The following is a 23,126-nucleotide window of genomic DNA, read 5'->3' as shown; positions in this document are numbered from 1 at the left end:
GGGACTAATTAGATGGTTCTTCCAAAGAGCTGGCACAGACACAATGGGCCAAATGGCCTCTTTCTGTGCTGTATCATTCTATGATGAGGTTGACTAATAATGGACTCAAGTGCTCGGAGTTGTCCAAGCAATCACATGAAAGTCTAAGAAGGTAGGCCTTCTTCAGGAGATATGGGCATCACTAGCAAGACCAGCATTTATTGCCCATCCCCAGTTGCCTTGAGAAGGTGGTGGTGAGCTGCCTTCTTGAAGGGTCTAGGTCTTTGTGGTATAGGTAAACCCACAGTGCTGGTAAGCAGGGAGGTTGAGGATTTTGACCCAGTAACGGTGAAACAACGGCTGATGTTTATCCAAGTTGAGATGGTGTCTGTGACGTGGAGGGGAATGTAAGAGGTTTATTTATATTTTTTAAAAACACCTCAGGAATTATGATCTTTTAATTCTAACAGGGCAGCAGATCTGGATACAGAGGCAGTGTGAAAACCGCTCAGAAATTTTCCGCTGAGCAAGATGCAGAAGCTCTCTACAATGCGATGAAAGGATTTGGTAAGGAAGCTTCCTCTACAAAGTAACTCTCGCACAACTAGTGTCAGCTTGGCACAGTCGTTAGTGAGTACAGTCATGTATTCGTCAGGTTACAGGGTTAATTAGCCAGATACCAAGACCATAGAACATGAGTGCAAATTCCGCCATGGCAGTTTGGGAATTGGAATTCAGTTGAAAAGAATGTCTGGAAATAAGGAGCTGATTATCAGTAGAAAAAAGTGACCATGAAGCTGGCAGATTGTCGAAAAAGCCCATCTGGTTCCCTAATGGCCTTTAAGGCCGGACCCTGCCGTCCTTACCCAGACAGGCCCTGGATGTGACTCCAGACCCACAGCAATGTGGTTGACTCCTAACTGCCCTCTGAAATGGCGGAGCATGACATTCTGTTGTATCAAAGCAGGAAGAAGGCCCACTGCCACATTCTCAGGGCAACTAGAAATGGGCAATAGATGCTGGCCTTGCCAATGATGCCCACATCCTGAGAATGAATTTCTAATGAAAAGAAAACAAGCTGAATTCCTAAATCCACATGGATGCTCAGCTGTAACTCTTGACTGGTTTAGCTGCTGCTTTCAATTCTCCACCCATGTCTCCTTATGATCAGTTGCTCGGAAGCAAAAGGAACCTTTTTTAAAAATTCATCCTTGGGATGTGGGCTTCACTGGCGAGGCCAGTATTTATTACCCATCCCTAACTACCCTTGAGAAGGTGGTGGTGAGCTGCCTTCTTGAACTGCTGCAGTCTGTGTGGTGTAGGTACACCCACAGTGCTGTTAGGGAGGGAGTTCCAGGATTTTGACGCAGCGACAGTGAAGGAACGGCGATATAGTTCCAAGTCAGGATGGTGTGTGACTTGGAGGGGAACCTGCAGGTGGTGGTGTTCCCATGTATTTGCTGCCCTTGTCCTTCTAGTTAGTAGAGGTCATGGGTTTGGAAGGTGCTGTCTAAGGAGCCTTGGTGCATTGCTGCAGTGCTGCAGTGCATCTTGTTGGTGGTACACACTGCTGCCACTGTGCGTCGGTGGTGGAGGAAGTGAATGTTAAAGGTGGTGGATGGGGTTGCAATCAAGCAGGTGCTTTGGTCTGGATTGGAAAGGCCCACCTTGGTGTTTCCTCCTCTGTCCTTGGTTTCCTGATCAGATACAGGGGAGAGTAACAGGAGGCTATGACTCTGGTAGAGTGTTGGGATTGTATTGATCAACACAGATGCCCCACTGAGCTAAACATGACTTGTATTGACAGGCAACCATGATTAATATGCAAGAGCTGAACTCCTGTCCTTTTTTTGTATTGAATACAGGCAGCGATAAAGAAACCATCATCGACTTATTGACCTTCAGGTCTAATGCACAACGTCAGCAGATCTGTGCAAGTTACAAGACTCTGCATGGAAGGGTAATTTGTTATTGATGTTCTTGTCCATGTTAAAAAGTCATTTGTCTTTTTTGACAAATCTCTGCTCCAGAAAGTTGGCTGTTCAAGCTCAGACGGAAATCTGTGTTGTGTTAGTTCCACTTTGTTGCTACCAGCTCTGAGACCATTTCTCAGCGTCCTTTATTTTGCACGTATTTATTTAATTTTCTCAGAAATGTGATGGACTTAAATTCAATCATCTCTTTTGGAAATTCAATAAATACTCTAATCTTTTCTGGACAAAATAATTGATTCCAACCTTCTGCTTTATGCTTCCCACACTGATTCTAAGTTTATTGCCACTTGTTACTGATTCATCGACTAGTTGGAATAAATGTAATCCAGTCAAACCCATTCATAATTTCATCTTGTCTCCCTTCCTTATAACCATATGGTCTGTATCCTGCTATGATGATCATAGTAAATCTCTTTTTGAATGGCTGCTATTTCCTTTTGCTGGGCACCACATGTACAACAGGTGAAACGGAACTAAGTGTAGTGCTCATTCAGAGAGCTGGCACTGGCATGATGGGCTGAATGGCCAAAGGGTAGAGGAATGGGATGAAGTGGATAACTTTTTCTCTATTCGTTTGGGGGACGTGGGCGTCGCTGGCTAGGCCTGCATTTATTGCCCATCCCTAATTGCCCTTGAGATGGTGGTGGTGAGCTGCCTTCTTGAACCACTGCAGTCCATGTGGGGTCGGTGCTGTTAGGAAGGGAGTTCCAGGATTTTGACCCAGTGACAGTGAAGGAATGGCGATATAGTTCCAAGTCAGGATGGTGTATAACTTGGAGGGGAACCTGCAGGTGGTGGTGTTCCCAGGCATCTGCTGCCCTTGTCCTTCTAGGAGGTAGAAGTCACAGGTTTGGAAGGTGCTGTCTAAGGAGCCTTGTTGCGTTGCTTCAGTGCATCTTGTAGATGGTACACACTGCTGCCACTGTGCGTCAGTGGTGGAGGGAGTGAATGTTAAGGTATAATTCCGTGAGTATGACTATGTCAGGCTGTTGCTTGACTAGTCTGTGGGACAGCTCTCCCAACTTTGGCTCATGCCCCCAGATGGGCAGCACAGTGGCGCAGTGGTTAGTACTGCAGCCTTACAGTTCCAGCGACCCGAGTTCGGTTCCGGGTACTGTCTGTGTGGAGTTTGCAAGTTTTCCCCGTGACCGCGTGGGTTTCTGCCGGGTGCTCCGGTTTCCTCCCACTGCCAAAGATTTGCAGGTTGATAGCTAAATTGCCCCTAGTGTAGGTAGGTGGTAGGAGAATGGTAGGGATTATGGGATTAATGTAGGAGGGGATGTGGTAGGGAATATGGGATTAATGTAGGATTAGTATAAATGGGTGGTTGATGGTTGGCACAGACTCGGTGGGCCGAAGGGCCTGTTTCAGTGCTGTATCTCTCTATGACTTTGTTAGTAAGGAGGACTTTGCAGGGTCGACAGGGCTGGGTTTGCCATTGTCGTTTTCGGTGCCTAGGTCGATGCTGGGTGGTCTGTCCGGTTTCATTCCTCATTGACTTCGTAGCAGTTAGGTACAACTGAGTGGCTTGCTTGGCCATTTCAGAGGGCATTTATGAGTTAACCATATTGCTGTGGATCTGGAGTCACATGTAGGCCAGACCAGGTAAGGACAGCAGATTTCCTTTCCTAAAGGACATTAGTGAACTGGATGAATTTTTACAACAATCGACAATGGTTTCATGGCCATCATTAGACTAGCTTTTAATTCCAGATTTATTAATTGAATTCAAATTCCATCTTCTAACGTGGTGGGATTCGAATACATGTCCCCAGAGCAATACCCTGGGTCTCTAATATGAAAACAGAAAGTGCTGGAAATACTGTCTCCACCCTTCTCCACAGATGCTGCCTGACCTGCTGAGTATTTCCAACACTTTCAGTTTTTATTTCAGATTTCCAGCATCTGCAGTATTTTGATTTTGTCTCTGGGTAATTAGCCCAGTGAGAATACCACTAGGCCACTGCCTCCCCATGGGTCAGAGATAAGGCAGAACATGTAATGGGTTGACTGGGCTGACTAAAAGCACACTCAAATCTTCAAGTGCAGCTTGTCAAATGTCTTGTGTAGGCTCCTGGGTCATGATCATCGGGTGCCTAAGCTGCAATTTTCAAAATTAGCGTTTTTGAGCCATGATCGGTTGCAAGACAGTTTACCTACTGCGGAAGTATAATTACCAAACTGTGGCATTTTAAAAATAAACAGGTTGATGGGCTGTGTCAGACTTATACCTACAGGGTGTTAACACCGCATTAGCTACTGTGCTAAAATTAGCCGCATATGGAGTTAAACCCTGTTATAATCACACCGTCGGGGAAAGAGCTTTTGGGCATTGTAAGGTCAGATAGAGCAAGGATACAGAAAGAGACTGCATAGGAACTCACTTGACAAGAGTGTGGATTGTAGAATCAAATGTAGAGGGCAGAGACAGCCCAGGTCTCTGCTGGGTTAGCTCATTGAAGCCAAAATGGCGATATGGGAAAGGGGAGGTCTATAATTGACTGTGGAGTTAGCGAGGGAGGGAAGATCAGCCAGGTCTTGTAATGACTTGAGTAAAGAAGATTAAAGGGTTGTTAAAATGATCAGATAATTTGATAGGGTTGTTCTGGAGACCAGAACAAGGGGGCTTAACCTTAAAATTAGAGCCAGGTTATTCAGAGGTGATATCAGGAGACACTTCTTCACACAAAGGGTAGTAGCAATCTGGAACTCTTTCCTTCGCCCACCAAAAAGCTGTTGAGGTTGGGGAGTAAACTGAGATTGATAAGTTTCTGTTGGGTAAGAGTAATATGGGTTACGGAACCAAGGCGGGTAGATGGAGTTACATCGGAACACAGAAAGATACAGATCAGCCAGGAACTAATAAAATGGCGGAACAGGCTTGAGGGGTTCGAAAAAAAACTGTTCACATTTTTATAGAAAATGACTAAGATTTCTGTGTCACAGGATCTGATTGATGACCTGAAGTATGAGCTAACTGGGAAATTTGAGAGACTGATCATCGGCCTCATGAAACCTCCTGCAGTGTACGATGCCAAAGAGCTGAGGGATGCGATTCAGGTAAGAATGTCTTTACTTGTTTGGAGATTCATTTTCAGAGTGACCCAAAGAAAGGCTATGACTCTTAAGGCACTGTCGGGAGGTCAGTACTGAGGGAGGGCTGCACTGTTGGAGGGTCAGTACTGAGGGAGGGCTGCACTGTTGGAGGGTCAGTACTGAGGGAGGGCTGCACTGTTGGAGGGTCAGTACTGAGGGAGGGCTGCACTGTTGGAGGGTCAGTACTGAGGGAGGGCTGCACTGTTGGAGGGTCAGTACTGAGGGAGGGCTGCACTGTTGGAGGGTCAGTACTGAGGGAGGGCTGCACTGTTGGAGGGTCAGTACTGAGGGAGGGCTGCACTGTTGGAGGGTCAGTACTGAGGGAGGGCTGCACTGTCGGAGGGGCAGTACTGAGGGGGTGCTGCGCTGTCGGAGGGGCAGTACTGAAGGAGAGCCGTGCTGTTGGAGGGGCAGTACTGAGGGAGAGCCGCGCTGTCGGAGGGTCAGTACTGAGGGAGGGCTGCACTGTTGGAGGGTCAGTACTGAGGGAGGGCTGCACCGTTGGAGGGTCAGTACTGAGGGGTGCTGCGCTGTCGGAGGGGCAGTACTGAAGGAGAGCCGCGCTGTCGGAGGGTCAGTACTGAGGGAGATGCTGCTTTTTGGATGAGTCGTTAAACTGTCAGTCCTCTCAGGTGGATCCCATGGCCACTATTTCAAAGGACAGCAGTTCTTCCTGGTGTCCTGACCAATATTTATCCTGCAACCAACATCACTTAAAAAAAACAGATTATCTGGTGATTATCACATTGCTGTTTGTGGGGTTTTGCTCTGTACAAACTGGCTGGTGTGTTTTCTACATTACAACAGTGACTAAACTTCAAAGTACTTAATTGGCTGTAAAGAAATCTGGGACGTCCTGGGGTCAAAAAACACTGCTATAGACAGTCAAATAATTTGATGAAGTATGGCACTCAACCAGTCAGAATCTAGTGCTGTGCTCCAGAGATAGCAACCGAGAGAATGAGTTCTGATTCCACCGTGGCAAGTCGTGAATAAATCCAATAAATTCAGTAGCTTGTGGGTTGATATGAGGAGAAAGATTACAAGCAAAAAGCCAATTCATTCACTGATTTCACTGCAGTAACAATAAAAAGGAAGGATTTATATTTCTAAGGCACCATTAATGACCTCAGCACTTCCCCAAACTGCTTTATTATTTTTCAATTCATTCCTGGGACATGAGCATCACAGGCAAGGCTGGCATTTATGCCCGTCCCATCATTGCCCTTGAGAAGGTGGTGGTGAGTCTGTGTGATGTAGCTACACCCATAGTGCTGTTAGGAAGGGAGTTCCAGATCCAGCTAATCCCACTATTTAAAAAGGGAGGTAGCGAGAAAGCAGGGAATTATAGACCAGGCAGCCTGACGTCGGTAGTGGGAAAAATTCTAGAGCCCATTATCAAAGATTTTATAGCAGAGCACGTGGAGAACAGTGGTAGAATCGGGCAGAGTCAGCATGGATTTACGAAAGGGAAATCATGCTTGACAAATCTATTAGAATTCTTCGAGGATGTAACTAGTAGAGTTGATGAGGGGGAGCCAGTGGATGTGGTTTATTTGGACTTCCAGAAGGCTTTCGACAAAGTCCCGCATAAGAGATTAGCGTGTAAAATTAAAGCGCATGGGATTGGGGGTAGTGTATTGCAATGGGTAGAAAATTGGTTGGTGGACAGGAAACAAAAGAGTAGGGATAAATGGGTCTTTTTCTGAATGGCAGGCAGTGACTAGTTGGTACCACAGGGATCGGTGCTAATTACAATATATATTAATGATTTAGATGAGGGAACTAAATGTAATATCTCCAGATTTGCAAAATGACACAATCTCCAGATGAGACAAAACTGGGTGGGAGGGTGAGTTGTCAGGAGGGTGCAGAGAGGCTTCAGGGTGATTTGGACAAGTTGAGTGAGTGGGCAAATGCATGGCAGATGCAGTATAATGTGGATAAATGTGAGGTTATCCACTTTGGTAGCAAAAACAGGAAAGCAGATTATTATTTGAATGGCTATAAACTGAGAGAGGGGCATATGCAGCAAGACCTGGGTGTTGTCGTACACCAGTCGCTGAAGGTAAGCATGCAGGTGGTAAAAAGGGCAAATGGTATGTTGGCCTTCATAGCGAGAGGATTCGAGTACAGGAGCAGGGATGTCTTGCTGCAATTATACAGGGCCTTGGTGAGATCACATCTGGAATATTGTGTGCAGTTTTGGTCTCCTTATCTGAGGAAGGATGTTCTTGCTATAGAGGGAGTGCAGCGAAGGTTTACCAGACTGATTCCTGGGATGGCGGGACTGACGTATGAGGAGAGATTGAGTCGGTTAGGATTATATTCACTGGAGTTCAGAAGAGTGATGGGGGGGATCTCATAGAAACCTAAAAAATTCTAACAGGACTTGACAGGGTAGATGCAGGAAGGATGTTCCCGATGGTGGGGGAGTCCAGAACCAGGGGTCATAGTCTAAGGATACGGGGGAAACCTTTCAGGACTGAGATGAGGAGAAATTTTTTCACCCAGAGAGTGGTGAGCCTGTGGAATTCGCTACCACAGAAAGCAGTTGAGGCCAAAACATTGTATGTTTTCAAGAAGGAGTTAGGTATATCTCTTGGATCAAAGGGTATGGGGGGGAAGCGGGAACAGGCTACTGAGTTGGTTGATCAGCCATGATCATAATGAATGGCAGAGCAGGCTCGAAGGGCCAAATGGGCTACTCCTGCTCCTATTTTCTATGTTTCTCTGACAGTGAAGGAACGGCGATATAGTTCCAAGTCAGGATGGTGTGTGACTTGGAGGGGAACTTGCAGGTGGTGGTGTTCCCATGTATCTGCAGCCCTTGTTTTTCTAGGTGGTAGAGGTTATCGGTTTGTAAGGTGCTGTTGAAGGAGCCTTGGAGCGTTGCTGCAGTGCATCTTGTAGATGATACACACTGTTGCCACTGTACTCCCCTGGTAGAGGGAATGAACGTTGAAGATGTTAGATGGCGTGCCAGTCAAGCAGGCTGCTTTATCTTGGGTGGTGTCGAGCTTCTTGACAGACTCCAGAGACTTGAGCACATAACCCAGTCTGACACCTAGACCTCTACCACCTAGAAGGACAAGGGCAGCAGATGCATGGGAACACCATCACCTGCAAGTTCCCCTCCAAGTCACACACCATCCTGACTTGGAACTATATCGCCGTTCCTTTACTGTCACTGGGTCAAAATCCTGGAACTCCCTTCCTAACAGCACTGTGGGTGTACCTACCCCACATGGACTGCAGCGGTTCAAGAAGGCAGCTCACCACCACCTTCTCAAGGTCAACTAGGGATGGGCAATAAATGCTGGTCTAGCCAACGACGCCCACATTCCATGAACAAATAATGAAAAAAACACTCCTGGTACAGTACTGAGGGAATGCTGCACTGTCGGAGGTGCTGTCTTTTGGATGAGACATTAAACCGAAACTCTGGCTGGCCTCTCAGGTGGGAGGTAACAGATCCCACGGCCATTATTCAGTTGAAGAGCAGGAGGAGTCGGGAATCGAACCTGCAACCAATCTGGTCTGTTTGGTTGAGCCACTCGCTGGATAAAGGAGCCAATCCATTGTTTTTAATGTTTTTCTTTACCTTGGCAGGGACTTGGAACCGATGAGAAAAGCGTGATTGAAATTCTTGCATCCAGGAACAACAAGCAGATCCATGAGCTGACTAAAGCTTATAAAGAAGGTCGAGTTAACGCATTCTGATTACCTGAACTTGAGCTCATCCAAAACTCTGCTGCCAGGGTGCTAACCCGTACCATGTCCCAACATTCACCAATCACCCCTGTGTTTGCTGACCCATACTGGCTCCCAGAGAGGCAACATCTTAATCTTAAAATTCTCATCCTTGTTTTCAAATCCTTCCGTGGCTTCGCCCCTCCCTATCTCTGTAACCTCCTCCAGCCTCACAACCCTCCGAGATACCTATGCTTGTCTAATTCTGGTCTCTTGAGCATCCCCAATTTTAATCGCTCCACCATTGCCGGCTGTGCCTTCAGCTGCCTGGGCCCCAAGCTCTGGAATTTCCTCCCTAAACCTCTCCACCGCCCTCTCCTTCATTAAGACCTTCCTTAAAACCTACCTCTTTGACCAAGCTTTTTGTCATCTATTCTAATGTCTCCTTATGTGGCTCCATGCCAAATTTTATTTGATTATACTCTTGTGAAGTGCCTTGGGATGTTTTATGATGTTACAGGTGCTATATAAATGAAAGTTGTTGCTGATTTAAACCCCCTCTTCCCCACCACCCCCCCCAGCTTCCCATCTCCACTGACTTCAAGCTGGATACAAATTCTATGGATGTAGGACCCCATGCAGAGCCTCCCTAGTGATTTTACAGCCAGAAGGAGGCCATTCAGCCCATTGTGTCTTTGGCAGCTCTTAGTTTGGTTTTGGATTGCTCTAACAAACAGCAGGAAAAGATCAGCTGGTCTATCAAGCCTGCCTCACATTCCACAATAGCCGGAGCATCATGACCGGGCCCTTCCCTCCATCCCTGGAGCCATGTAATTTCCTGGGAGAGTCAAACACCAGAGTGAAAAACCCTGGGCCAATAAGAGGAATAAAATATTCTGGAAAATTCCTCTCCGAGCCCCTCAGGTGATCAAACCCAGTCTAGGAGATCAGATAATCCCTATGTCTGCTCTCTTTCTATAGCACAATATCTTTACATGGAATGTACAGCACAGAAACAGGCCATTCAGCCCAACTGCTCCGTGCTGGTGTTTATGCTCCACACGAGCCTCCTCCCACCCTATTAGCATATTCTTTTATTCTTTTCTCCTTCATGTGTTTATCCAGCTTCCCCTTAAATGTATCGATACTGTTCACCTCAACCACTCCCTGTGATAGTGAGTTCCACATTCTCACCACTCTCTGGGTAAAGAAGTTTCTCCTGAATTCCTTATTGAATTTATGAGTGACTATCTTATATTTATGGCCCCCAGTTCCGGTCTGGCCCACAAGTGGAAACATTTTCTCTGCGTCTACCCGAACAAACCCTTTCAGGTCACCCCTCAGCCTACTCAGTGTTCACTGATGGCTTTAACCTCTCAAATCTGGTACCATGGTTGGCACCTTCTTCTGTGCTTCTATTTTTTTTTATAATACGAAGACAATTGTGCACAGTTCTTCCTCTGCATCCATTGTCTGTCCAGTAGTGAGTTTCAGGAGAGTATTGGGCAATGGCTAGGACATCCCAAATGAGCCCCATTTTAATGTCCAAACGCGCCCAAAACTTTGCAGTAGATTCTGTGCAGAAATCCCAGCTGCTCCTCACAGACCAGGGAGGCTGGGGCACATCATCATGGCCCGCTAGCACAACCCAGGCTGAGATCGGCACACTCTGAACAGACCGACCACTGAGCCTGGGAGCTTCCCGGTCTGTCTGGAGCTCAGCATTACACTGTGCTGTGCACAGCCAACCGGACCCATAACACGGTGTGAGCTGTGAGGGACCTCTGTTAAAGAATATTCCTACAAGTACAAGTTCTTTAAATGTTTCCGCAATGGCGAGGCTCTTTGATACTTGACTAGCAAAGAGGCACAGTCACAGTGTGCAATGTTAAGTAGCTTGCAATCTACAGGCAGTTCCATGAAAAATTATTGGACAGCTTCACGGGCCACACCGGCTGAAAGAAATTATCTTTGCGAAAGGTTGCAATTCAAAATTACATCCCATTGCACAGCTTGTGCATCATAGAATGATGCAAAACAGAAACAGGACATTCAGCCCAACATTTCCATGCTAGTGTTTATGCTCCACGTGAGCCTCATCTCATCCTACCTAAGATTGAACAGGCTGGGGCTCTTTTTTGCACAAAAAGAAGAGACTGAGGAGTGTGTTGGAGATCATTAAGATTCAGAAAGGATTTGATAAGGTAGACAAAGGGAAGATATTTCTACTTGCAGGGGAGGCCGGAGCTAAATATGATAGTCACTAATAAATCCAATAGGGAATTTGGGAGGAACATTATTACCCAGAGAGTGGTGAGAATGTGGAACTCGCTAACACAAGGAGTAGTTGAGGTGAATAGCAGAAATGCATTTAAGGGAAGCTAGATAAACACAAGGGGGAAAGGAATAGAAGGTTATGTTGATGGAGTGAAAGGAAGTAGGGTGGGAGGAGGCTGGTGTGGAGCCCATAACTGGCATGGACCAGTTGGGCTGAATGGCCTGTTTCTGTGCTGTAATGTAACAGGACTTAAAGTGAATCTGCGTTTCTCCTCTTAGCATGGCTCAGTGCTAGCACACTTGTCTCTGAAATGGAGCTCCACCAGCTTTAGCCAGCACTAACGCAATGAGATAAAAGCAAAATACTGCAGATGCTGGAAATCTGAAACACAAACAAGAAATGCTGGAACCACTCAGCAGGTCTGGCAGCATCCGTGAAAAGAGAAGCAGAGTTAACGTTTCGGGTCAGTGACCCTTCTTCGGAACCTCAATGAGGTCCTATTCAAAGAGGCTGATGATTATTCGGCAGGAAGTAGGGTTGAAGGTTTTGGGGTAAATTTAGACCTGGTTACTTAGATAGTTCTGTTGTGTTACTGCTTTTGTCAGCAGTAGGGTACCAGACAATCTTGGGTCGGAAGGTAAATAAATCGTGGGGTCTTTGTGAAGTAACAAATTTACAAGAGAGCTCTGTCATACACGTGTGACTAGATACTTAACACATCTCCAACTGCCTTACCACATGTTGGATGACATCACTTCCTATGATGATGTGTGAGGTATTCAAACTGTTAAAGTGATATCACAACAAGTTCGAGTAATGGAGAAGAGCAAGCAGCAATCTAAAATAGAACTCCTAAATTGGAAGAGGGCTAACTTCAATGGGATGAGAGGAGATCTAGCCAGAGTAAAGTGGAACTAAAGACTGACTGACAGGAAAAACTGTAACGGAACAATGGATGATCTATAAGGAGGAGATGTTTAAGGTACCGGCTAGTTACATTCCAACGAGGGTGAAAGGTAAGGGAACCAAAGCCAGGGCTTCTTGGATGACCAGGGAGAATATGATGAAACAAACAAAGATGGTGTATGATGCATGTGAGATTGAAGTGAGAACCAGGCCAAGTGCAATAAGTTGAGAGGGAAAGGGAAGAGGAAAACGTGTCGTAGACGAACACGTCTGCAGGAAGTGTCACCGGCTGCAGAAGCTTGAGGTCCGGGTTTCAGAACTCGAGCAGTGGCTGGAGTCACTGTTGTGCATCTGCGAGGCAGAGGACTACGTGGATAGCATGTTTAGGGCGGTGGTCACACCGCAGGTTAGGAGCATGCAGGCAGAGAGGGAATGGGTGACCGTCAGGCAGTCTAAGAGAACTAGGCAGGCAGTGCAGGAGTCCCCTGAGTCTATCTTGCTTGCAGTTCCATTTTGGATACTGGTGAGAGTGATCGTTCCTCGGGGGAATGCAGCCAGAACAAAGTCTGTGGCACCACAGGTGGCTCAGATGCACAGGAGGGGAGGAAGAAGAGCGGAAAAGCAATAGTGATAGGGGATTCGATAATCAGGGGGTCAGACAGGCGCTTCTAAGGCAGTAAACATGATTCCAGAATGGTATGTTGCCTCCCTAGTGCCAGGGTCAAGGATGTTAGAGTGGCTGCAGGACATCCTTCTGGGGGAGGGTGAACAGCGAGAGGTCATGGTCCACATTAATCCCAATGACATAGGTAGGAAGAGGGAATGAGGTCCTGAAAGCAGATTTTGGGGAGTTAGGAAGGAAATTAAAAGGCAGGACCTCAAAGCACTAATCTCAGAATTACTCCCAGTGCCACGTGCTAGTGAGCATAGGAATAGGAGGATTGATAGATTGAACATATGGCTGGAGAATTGGTGTAGGAGGGAGGACATTAGATTTCTGAGTTATTGGGACCAGTTCTGGGGCAGGTGGGACCTGTACAAGATGGACGGGCTACAGCTTAACAAGACCGGAACTAACATCCACACAGGGAGATTTGCTAGTGCTGTTGAGGAGGGTTTAAACTAGCTTGTCAGAGGGATGGGAACTTGAGGGGTAGCTCAAATTGGAAGGAAGTAAAGTTGGTAACAGGATGTAGAAAAGTAGCAAGTGACATTAGAAGGCAGGCAAAACAAAGGCAAGCAGCAACTAGGCTTAGAATGCAGAATGTCAAGAAGACATTGTTAAGGGCACTCTACCTGAATGCATGCAGCATTATCAACAAAGTAGATCATTTAAAGGCCCAAATAGAGATAAATGGGTATGATCTAATTGCCATAATTGAAACGTGGCTACAGGGCAACCAAGACTGGGAACTGAATATTCAAGGATATTCGACATTTAGGAAGGACAAGCAAAAAGGAAAGAAGGTGGTGTTGCGCTGATAATCAGCACATTAGTAAGGGACGATCTCAGATTGGAAGAACAAAATGTGGAATCTGGGTGGAACTAAGAAACAGAAAGGGGCAGCAAACATTGGTAGGAGTTGTTTATAGGCCACCAAACAGTAGTGGTAGTGTGGGGCATGGTATTAATCAGAAGATTAGAAAAGCATGTGGCATGGGTAATACAGTAATCATGGGTGACTTAAATCTGCATATAGACTGGGTAAACTAATGAGCACTAGTGCTGTGGAGGACGAGTTTCTGGAGTGTGCTAGGGATGGTTTTCTAGAGCAGTATGTTGAGGAACCAACTAGAGAACAGCCTATTTTAGATCTAGTATTATGTAATGAGAAAGGGCTAATTAATAATCTAGTTGTAAAAGAACCTTTAGGGGTGAGTGACCATAATATGATAGAATTTTACATTATGTTTGAAAGTGAGGTAGTTCAATCTGAAGCAAGGGTGTTAAAGTTGAACAAAGGAAATTATGAAGTTATGAGGGGCAAATTGGCTGAGGTGGATTGGGAAAATACATTAAAAGATCTGACGGTAAATAGGCAATGGATAATCTTTAAAGAAATATTACATAGTTTACAGCAAATATACATTCCTTCAAGGCACAAAAACCCCAAAAGTAAAGGCAGTCAACCGTGGACAACAAAGGAAGTTAAGGATTGTATAAGATTAAAACAAAAGGCCTATAAAGTTGCCAGAAATAGTAGTAAACCTGAGGATTGGGAGGATTTTAAAATACAACAAAGGAGAACCAAGAAACTGATAAAGAAAGGGAGAATAGAATATGAATGTAAGCTAGCAACAAATATAAAAAGGGACTGTAAAAGCTTCTACAGGTACGTGAAAAGGAAACGTTTGGCGAAGACAAATGTGGGTCCATTACAGGCAGAGTCAGGAGAATTTATAATGGGGAATAGAGAAATGGCAGAGAAGCTAAATGATTACTTTGTGTCTGCCTTCACTGAGGAAAATACAAGAAATCTCCCAGAATTAGAGATCCAAGAGATTGGAGGGAATGAGAAACTGAAGGAGATTGGTATTAGTAAGAAGGTTGTATTGGAAAAATTAATGGAACTGAAGGTAGATGAGTCCCCAGGACCATATGTTTTATATCCAAGAGTGTTGAAAGAGGTAGCTATAGAGATAATGGATGCATTGGTGATCATCTTCCAAAATTCTATAGATTCTGGAGCGGTTCCTGCAGATTGGAAGGTTGCAAATGTCACCCCACTATTTAAGAAGGGAGGGAGAGAGAAAACTGGGAATTACAGACCTGTTAGCCTTACATCAGTCGGTGGGAAAATGCTAGAATCTAAAGGATGTGATAAATGGACACTTGGATAATAATGATCTAATTGGGCATTGTCAACATGGATTTATGAATGGGAAATCACGTTTGAGGAACCTGTTGGAGTTTTTTGAGGATGTTACAAACAGAATTGATAAAGGGGAGTCGGTGGATGTGGTATACTTGGATTTTCAGAAGGCTTCTGATAAAGTCCCCCATAGGAGGCTGGTTAGCAAACTTAAAGCACGTGGGATAGATGGTAATATACTGGCATGGATTAAGGATTGGTTAACAGGCTGAAAACAGAGTAGGAATAAACGGGTCATTCTTGCATTGACAGGCTGTGACTAATGGGGTACTGCAGGGATCAGTGCTTGGGCCCCAGCTGTTCACAATATATATCAATAATTTGGATGTGGGGACCAAATGTAATATTTCCAAGCTCGTAAATGACACAAAACTAGGTGGGAATGTGTGTTGTGAGGAAGATGCAAAGCGGTTTCAAGGGGATTTGGACATACTTAGTGAGTGGGCAAGAATGTGGCAGATGGAATATAATGTGGAAAAATGTGAGGTTATCCACTTTGGTAGGAGGAACAGATGTGCAGAGTATTTCTTAAATGGTAAGAGATTAGAAAGTGTAGATGTACAAAGGGACCTGGGTGTCCTTGTCAATAAGTCACTGAAAGCTAACATGCAGGTGCAGCAAGCAATTCAGAAGGCTAATGGTATGTTAGCCTTTATCACAAGAGGATTTGAGTACAGGAGTAGTGAAGTCTTGCTTCAATTGTATAGAACCTTGGTTAGACAGCACTTGGAGTACTGTGTGCAGTTTTTGTCCCCTTATCTTAGGAAGGATATTATTTCCATAGAGGGAGTGCAATGAAGATTCACCAGACTTGTTCTCAGGGTGGTGGGACTGTCCTATGAAGAGAAATTGGGGAAACTGGGCCTGTATTCTCTAGAGTTTCGAAGATTGAGAGGTGATCTAATTGAAACCTACAAAATACTTACAGGGTAGATGCAGGTAAGATGTTTCCCCTGGCTGGGGAGTCTCGAACCAGGGGACACTATTTCAAAATAAGGGGAAAGCCACTTAGGACAGAGATGAGAAGAAATTTCTTTACTCAGTGGGTTGTGAATCTTTGGAATTCTCTACCCCAGAGGGCTGTGGGAACTCAGTCATTGAGTATGTTTAAAGCAGAGATTGACAGATTTCTAAATACAAATGATATAAGGGGATATGAGGATAGTGTGGGGAAAAAGGCAGCAAAGTGGATGATCAGCCATCATCATATTGAATGGCGGAGCAGGCTCGATGGGCTGAATGGCCTACTCCTGCTCCTATGTTCCTAAATAAGACTAGAAAGGAGTGAATATTGAACAGAAAGTGCTGTATCTCTAAATAAATAAATAAAGAATAGCAATTAAAATAAAAGGAACCGCAAAATCTTCTAACAGCACGTCAATAGTAAGCGGGTAGTAAGAGGTGGGTAGGTCCTATTAGGGACGAAGAGGGTGATATATACTTAGAGGCGCAGGGCAAGGCTAGAATACTTAATGAGTACTTTGTATCGGTGTTTACTAAGGAAGAGAGTGCTGACAAAATATCGGTAGAAGTGGAGATGGCAGAGGTAATGAATGGAGTGAAAATTGATAGGCAGGTTATACTGGAAAGGCTGGCTATGCTTTGAGTTGCCTAGATAGCTTGCATCCCAGGTTGCTAAAGGAAGTGGGAGTGGAGATAGCGGAAGAGCTTGCCATAATCTTCCCTGGATACGGGGGGAGGTGCCAGAGGATTGAAGAGTGGCAAATATGAAACCCTTTTTCAAGAAAGGGTGTAAGGACAGTCCTATCGGCTACAGGTGAGTCAGTTTAACAAGTGGTGGGTAAGATTTCAGAAACAATAATCGGGGAAAAAAATCAACAGGAACTTGGAGAGGTTTGAGTTAATTAAGGATAGTCAGCACGGATTTGTAAAAGGCAAATCATGCTTGACTAACCTAATTGAATTTTTTGATGAAATAACAGAGAAGGTTGATGAAGGGAAATGGTAGGTGTTGTCTATACGGTTGTAAGAAAGCATTTAACAAAGTACCACATAAAAGGCTGGTTAACAAAATTGAGGCTCATGGACGAGGAGGGCCAGGGTCAGCTTGGATGAAAAATTGGCTTAGGGACAGAAAACAACGAGTTGTGGTAAATGCTTGTTTTTCAGACTGCAGGATGGTAGACAGTCATGTTCCCCAACCATTAGTGCTGAGACCACTGCTTGTCTGATAAATGGCTTGGATATTGGAATACAGAATAAAATTTCAAAATTTTCTGATGATACCAAACTTGGAGGTGTGGCAAACAGTGAGGATGATACCAATTGACTGAAACAGGACATAGATAGACGAGCAGAATGAGCAGAGAAGTGACAGATGGAATTTAATGCAGAGAAGTGTGAGGGGATGCATTTTGGCAGAAGGGATAGTGAGAGTCAGTACAAATTAACTGGCATAATTCTAAAGAGTGTGCAGGGACAGTAGGACCTTGGGGCTCATGTGAAACCATCTTTGAAGGTGGCAGGATATATTGAGAGAGTAATTCACAAAGCATATGGGATCTTGGGCTTTATAAATAGAGGCATTGAGTACAAAAGCAGGGAAGTTCTGGTCACCACACTTTAGGAAGGATGTGTAGGTCCTTGAAAGAGTGCAGAGGAGATTTTTTTTTTTGTTTGGGGGATGTGGGCGTCGCTGGTTAGGCCAGCATTCATTGCCCATACCTAATTGCTCTTGAGATGGTGGTGGTGAGCTGCCTTCTTGAACCTCTGCAGTCCTTGGGGTGTAGGTCCACCCACAGTGCTGTTAGGGAGGGAGTTTCAGGATTTTGACCCAGTGACAGTGAAGGAACGGTGATATAGTTCCAAGTCAGGATGGTGTGTGGCTTGGAGGGGAACTTGCAGGTGCTGGTGTTCCCATGCAACTGCTGCCCTCGTCCTTCTAGGTGGTAGAGGTCACAGATTTGGAAGGTGCTGTCAAAGGAGCCTTGGTGAGTTACTGCAGTGTATCTTGTAGATGGTACACACTGCTGCCACTGTGCATCGGTGGTGGAGGGAGTGAATGTTTGTAGATGGGGTGCCAATCAAGAGGGCTGCTTTGTCCTGGATGGTGTCGAGCTTCTTGAGTGTTGTTGAAGCTGCACCCAACCAGGCAAGTGGAGAGTATTCCATCACACTCCTGACTTGTGCCTTGTAGATGGTGGACAGGCTTTGGGGAGACAGGAGGTGGGTTACTCGCCTCAGAATTCCCAGCCTCTGACCTGGTCTTGTAGCCACAGCATTTACGTGGCTGGTCCAGTTCAGTTTCTGGTCAATGGTGACCCCCAGGATGTTGATAGTGGGGAATTCAGCAATGGTAATGCCATTGAATGTCAAGGGGAGATGATTAGATTCTCTTGTGTTTGAGATGGTCATTGCCTGGCACTTGTGTGGCGCGAATGTTACTTGTCACTTATCAGCCCAAGCCTGGATGCTGTCCAGGTCTTGCTGCATCTGGACATGGGCTGCTTCAGTATCTGAGGAGTTACGAGTGGTGCTGAACATTGTGCAATCATCAGCGAACATCTCTACTTCTGACCTTATGATGGAGGGAAGGTCATTGATGAAGCCGCTGAAGATGATTGGACCTAGGACACTACCCTGAGGAACTCCTGCAGTGATGTCCTGGGACTGGGATGATTGACTCCAACAACCACAACCATCTTCCTTTGTGCTGGGTATGACTCCAACTAATAAAGGGTTTTCCTCCTGATTGCCATTGACTTCAGTTTTGCTAGGGCTCCTTGTTGCCATACTCGGTCAAATGCTGTCTTGATGTCAAGGGTCGTCACTCTCACCTCAACTCTGGCGTTCAGCTCTTTTGCCCATGTTTGGATGAAGGCTGTAATGAGGTCGGGAGCTGAGTGGCCCTGGCAAAACCAAACTGAGCGTCACTGAGCAGATTATTGCTAAGCAAGTGCCACTTGATAGCACTGTCAACGACACCTTCCATCACTTTATTGGCTGGGTTGGATTTATCCTGCTTTTTGTGTAGAGAACATACCTGGGCAATTTTTCACCTTGCCGGGTAGATGCCAGTGTTGTAGCTGTACTGGAACAGCTTGGCTAGGGGTGCGGAAAGTTCTGGAGCACGGTCTTCAGTACTATTGCCAGAATGTTGTAAGTCCCATAGCCTTTGAGTATCCAGTACCTTCAGCTATTTATTGATATCACATGGAGTGAATCGAATTGGCTGAAGACTGGCATCTGTGATGCTGGGCACTTCAGGAGGAGGCCGAGATGGATCATCAATTCGGCACTTCTGGCTGAATATGGATGCAAATGCTTCAGCCTTATCTTTTGCATTGATGTGCTGGGCTCCCCCATCATTGAGGATGGGGATATTTGTGAAGCCTCCTTCTCCTGTTCGTTTTTAATTTTCCACCACTATTCACAACTGGATGTGGCAGGACTGCAGAGCTTAGATCTGATCTGTTGGTTGTGGGATCGCTTAGCCCTGTCTATTGCATGCTGCTTCTGCTGTTTGGCATGCATGTTGTCTTACCTACCCACCTTAGGTATGCCTGGTGCTGCTCCTGGCATGCCCTCCTGCATTCTTCATTGAACCAGGGTTGGTCCACCAGCTTAATGGTAATGGTAGAGTGGGGGATATGCCGGACCGTGAGGTTACAGATTGTGGTTGAATACAATTCTGTTCATGTTGATGGCCCACAGCACCTCATGGATTCCCAGTATTTTGAGTTGCTAGATCTGTTTGAAATCTCTCCCATTTAGCACAGTGGTAGTGCCACACAACACGATGGTGGGTACCCTCAGTGTGAAGATGGGACTTTCTTTCCACAAGGACTGTGTGGTAGTCACTCTTACCAATACTGTCATGGAAAGATGCATCTGTGACAGGTAGAGTAGGTCAAGTAGGTTTTTCCTTCTTGTTGATTCCCTCGCCACCTGCCGCAGACCCGGTCTAGCAGCTATGTCCGTTAGGACTCGGCCAGCTTGGTCAGTCGTGGTGCTGCCGAGCCACTGTTGGTGATGGACATTGAAGTCCCCCGCCCAGAGTACATTCTGTGCCCTTGCTACCCTCAGTGCTTCTTCCAATTGGTGTTCAACGTGGAGAAGTACTGACTCATCAGCTGAGGGAGGACAGTAGGTGGTAATCAGTAGGAGGTTTCCTTGCCCATGTTCGACCTGATGCCATGAGACTTCATGGGGTCTGGAGTCGATGTTGAGGACTCCCAGGGCGACTCCCTCCCTACTGTATACCACTGTGCCGCTATCTCTGCTGGGTCTGTCCTGCTGATGGGACAGGACATACCCGGGGATGGTGATGGTGGTGTCTGGGACATTGTCTGCAAGGTATGATTCTGTGACTATGACTATAACAGGCTGTTGCTTGACTAGTCTGTGGGACAGTTCTCCCAATTTTGGCACAAGCCCCCAGATGTTACTAAGGAGGACTTTGCAGGGTCGACAGGGCTGAGTTTGCCGTTGTCATTTCCGCACCGAGTTTGATGTCAGTTGTTCCATCCAGTTTCATTCCTTTTCTTCGACTTTCTAGTGGTTTGATACAACTGAGTGGCTTGTTAGGCCATTTCGGAGGGCAGTTAAGAGTCAACCACATTGCTGTGGGTCTGGAGTCACATGTCGACCAGACCAGGTAAGGACGGCAGATTTTCTTCCCTAAAGAACATTAGTGAACCAGATGGGTTCAGATTTACCTGAATAGTTTCAGGGATGGGGGATTTTAGTTACAAGGTGAGGTTGGATAAGCTGGGGTTGTTCTCCTTGGAGCAAAGGTGTACAAGATTATGACACGCTGAGACAAGCTAGACAAAGAAAAGCTGTTCCCATTAGCTGATGGTACAAGACCAGGGGACACAGATTTAAGGTTTTGGGCAAAAGATGCAGGTGGGACATGAGGAAGAACATTTTTTACTCAGCGAGTGGTAATGACCTGGAACTCGCTGCCTATGACGATGGTGGATGACAAGGAAATTGGATGGACACTTGAGGGAAATAAACTTGCAGGGCTACTGGAATAGAGAAGAGGAAATGGAACTGACTGGGTTTCTCTATGGAGATGCGGCATGGACACGATAGGGCAAATGGCCTCCTTCTGTGCTGTAATGACTCTGTAATACAGTGCTGCGTCACTTAAACCACAAGAACATGTGGAGGAAGCAGGTTGTATTGTTTTTTTACAAGTTTCCTCAGGAACATTTAGATTGGGTTTGTTGGAAATTACAACCGTGTAGCTGTACATCGGAGAAATAGGCTCCAGGGGCTCACCACCTTCTCAAGGGCAATTATGGATGGGCAATAAATGGTGGTCTAGCCACCGACGCCCACATCTCATGAATGAATATTAAAAAAGGTCCTTTTCCCACACTGGGGTTGCTTCTGAAAGGTAACTCTGATGTCTTCCTGCAGAGAAAAGTGATTGAGGGATATAGGGAGAAGGTTGGAGGGTTTGATTTGAGGCCAATGGTGAAAATAGGAACATAAGAAATAGGAGCAGGAGTAGACCATTCAGCCCCTCAAACCTGCTGTGCATTTCATTAAGATCATGGCCAACCCTCGACCTCATCTCCACTTGCCTGCCCTTGTACTTATACCTTGATTCCCTTAGAGTCCTAAAATCTATTGATCTCTGTCTTGAATATACTCAATGACTGAACGTCCACAGGCCTCTGCAATAGAGAATTCCAAAGATTCACAACCCTCTGAGTGAAGAAATTTCTCCTCATCTCAGTTCTACCCTTTATCCTGAGACTAGGGCACACCCCCTCCCCCCCCTCCCCCCCCCCATTTCTCTAACCAGAGTAACAGCCTCTCAGCATCTCCCCTGTGAAACCCTCTAACAATCTTGTATGTTTCAATGAGAACACCTCTCGTTTTTCAAAATTCCAGAGGGTAGAGGCTCATTCTAGTCAATCTCTCACAAGAAGCTGGGTAGGTGAGATTAAGGGATAGAGGAGGAGGTGGAATTGAGGGATAGGGGAGAAGGTGGGTAGGTGGGATTGAGGGATATGGGGAGAAGGTGGGTAGGTGGGATTGTGGGATATAGAGAGAGGGTGGGTAGGTGGGTTTGAGGGATATGGGGAGAGGGTGGGTAGGTGGGATTGCGAGATATGGGTGAAGGTGAGTAGGTAGATTGAAGGATATGAGGAGAGGGTGAGTACGTGGGATTGAGGGATATAGAGGGTGGGTAGGTGGGTTTGAGGGATATAGAGGGTGGGTAGGTGGGATTGCGGGATATGGGAGAAGGTGAGTACGTGGGATTGAGGGATATGGGGGGTAGGTGGGTTTGAGGGATGTGGGAAGGTGGGATTGAGGGATATGGAGAGAAGGTGGGTAGGTGGGATTGAGGGCTATGGGGAGAGGGTGGGAAGGTGGGTTTGAGGGAAATTGGGGAGAAGGTGGGATTGAGGGTTATGGGGGGAAGGTGGGAAGGTGATACTGATCTATCGAAAAAGGGACAAGCTTATTGGAGCAAATAGTTTCTCCCTAGTATCTAATGGTATTTAATCTCCTTGTGTTCTGTACAGTGTATGAGTCCGATCTGGAAAGCGATATCGTTGGCGACACAGCGGGGCATTTTAAGAAGATGTTAGTGGTGCTCCTGCAGGTAAATACTACACTGATGATTCTGTGTGTAAGAATAACATGTTCAAAACACATTATTTTGCATGAACACAGGAACAGGAGGAGGACACCTTCGAGCTTGTTCCGCCATTCAATGTGATTATAGCTTGTATGAAGAAGTGTTTCTAAACCGCTGAATATCCTATCTCTGATTTTAAAAATATGTCCAATTGTCCTAAATCTCCCACCAGTGGTAAAAGCTTCTCTCTATCCAGCCTATCAATTCCTTTCAAAATCCTGAAAATTATCAAATTATCCCTTAAACTTCAATATTCCAGGGAATACAAGCCCAGTTTTTGTAATCTTACCCCTGTAGCCCGGTGACATTCTGGTGAATCTGGACTGCACTCCTTCCAAGGCCAATATCTCCTTTCTAAGGTGCAGTGCCCAGGGCTTTGGATAGTTGTAGCAAAACCTCCTCCCCTTTATATCTTTCTGCTTTTTTGATTACTTTTTGTATCTGACTGCTACATCTTAGTGATCTCTAAATCTCTTTGGATCGCCACTGTTCTTAGCTTTTCACCATTTAAATAATATTCAGATCTATTATTTTTTGATCCAAAATGAATGACCTCACATTCACCTGTGTTGAAATCTATCTGCCACAGTTTTGCCCACTCACTTAATCTATTAATGTTTGTTTGTGATTTTATGCTCCCATCTTCACTATTTACTATACCACCAATCTTTGTGTCATTGACA

At 45.7% G+C, this 23,126-nt stretch overlaps 1 protein-coding gene across 1 annotated transcript in view; it reads left to right on the top strand.

The window, feature by feature from the left end:
- The first annotated feature begins 461 nt into the window (after window positions 1-461).
- anxa6 (annexin A6) overlaps window positions 462-23,126 on the top strand; it is an 85,679-nt gene continuing 63,014 nt past the window's right edge. The window contains exons 1-5 of the mRNA XM_068043054.1: window positions 462-546; window positions 1,845-1,939; window positions 4,920-5,033; window positions 8,682-8,772; window positions 22,328-22,407. Of these exons, the coding sequence (XP_067899155.1) occupies window positions 534-546; window positions 1,845-1,939; window positions 4,920-5,033; window positions 8,682-8,772; window positions 22,328-22,407 (393 nt within the window). The 5' untranslated portion in view covers window positions 462-533. The remainder of the gene's footprint in view (window positions 547-1,844; window positions 1,940-4,919; window positions 5,034-8,681; window positions 8,773-22,327; window positions 22,408-23,126) is intronic.

This window comes from Heterodontus francisci, chromosome 12 (genome assembly GCF_036365525.1).
Source record: "Heterodontus francisci isolate sHetFra1 chromosome 12, sHetFra1.hap1, whole genome shotgun sequence".
Classification (NCBI taxonomy): domain Eukaryota; kingdom Metazoa; phylum Chordata; class Chondrichthyes; order Heterodontiformes; family Heterodontidae; genus Heterodontus; species Heterodontus francisci.
Note: the sequence above shows the minus strand (reverse complement) of the source record. Positions and strands in the feature narration are given on the sequence as shown.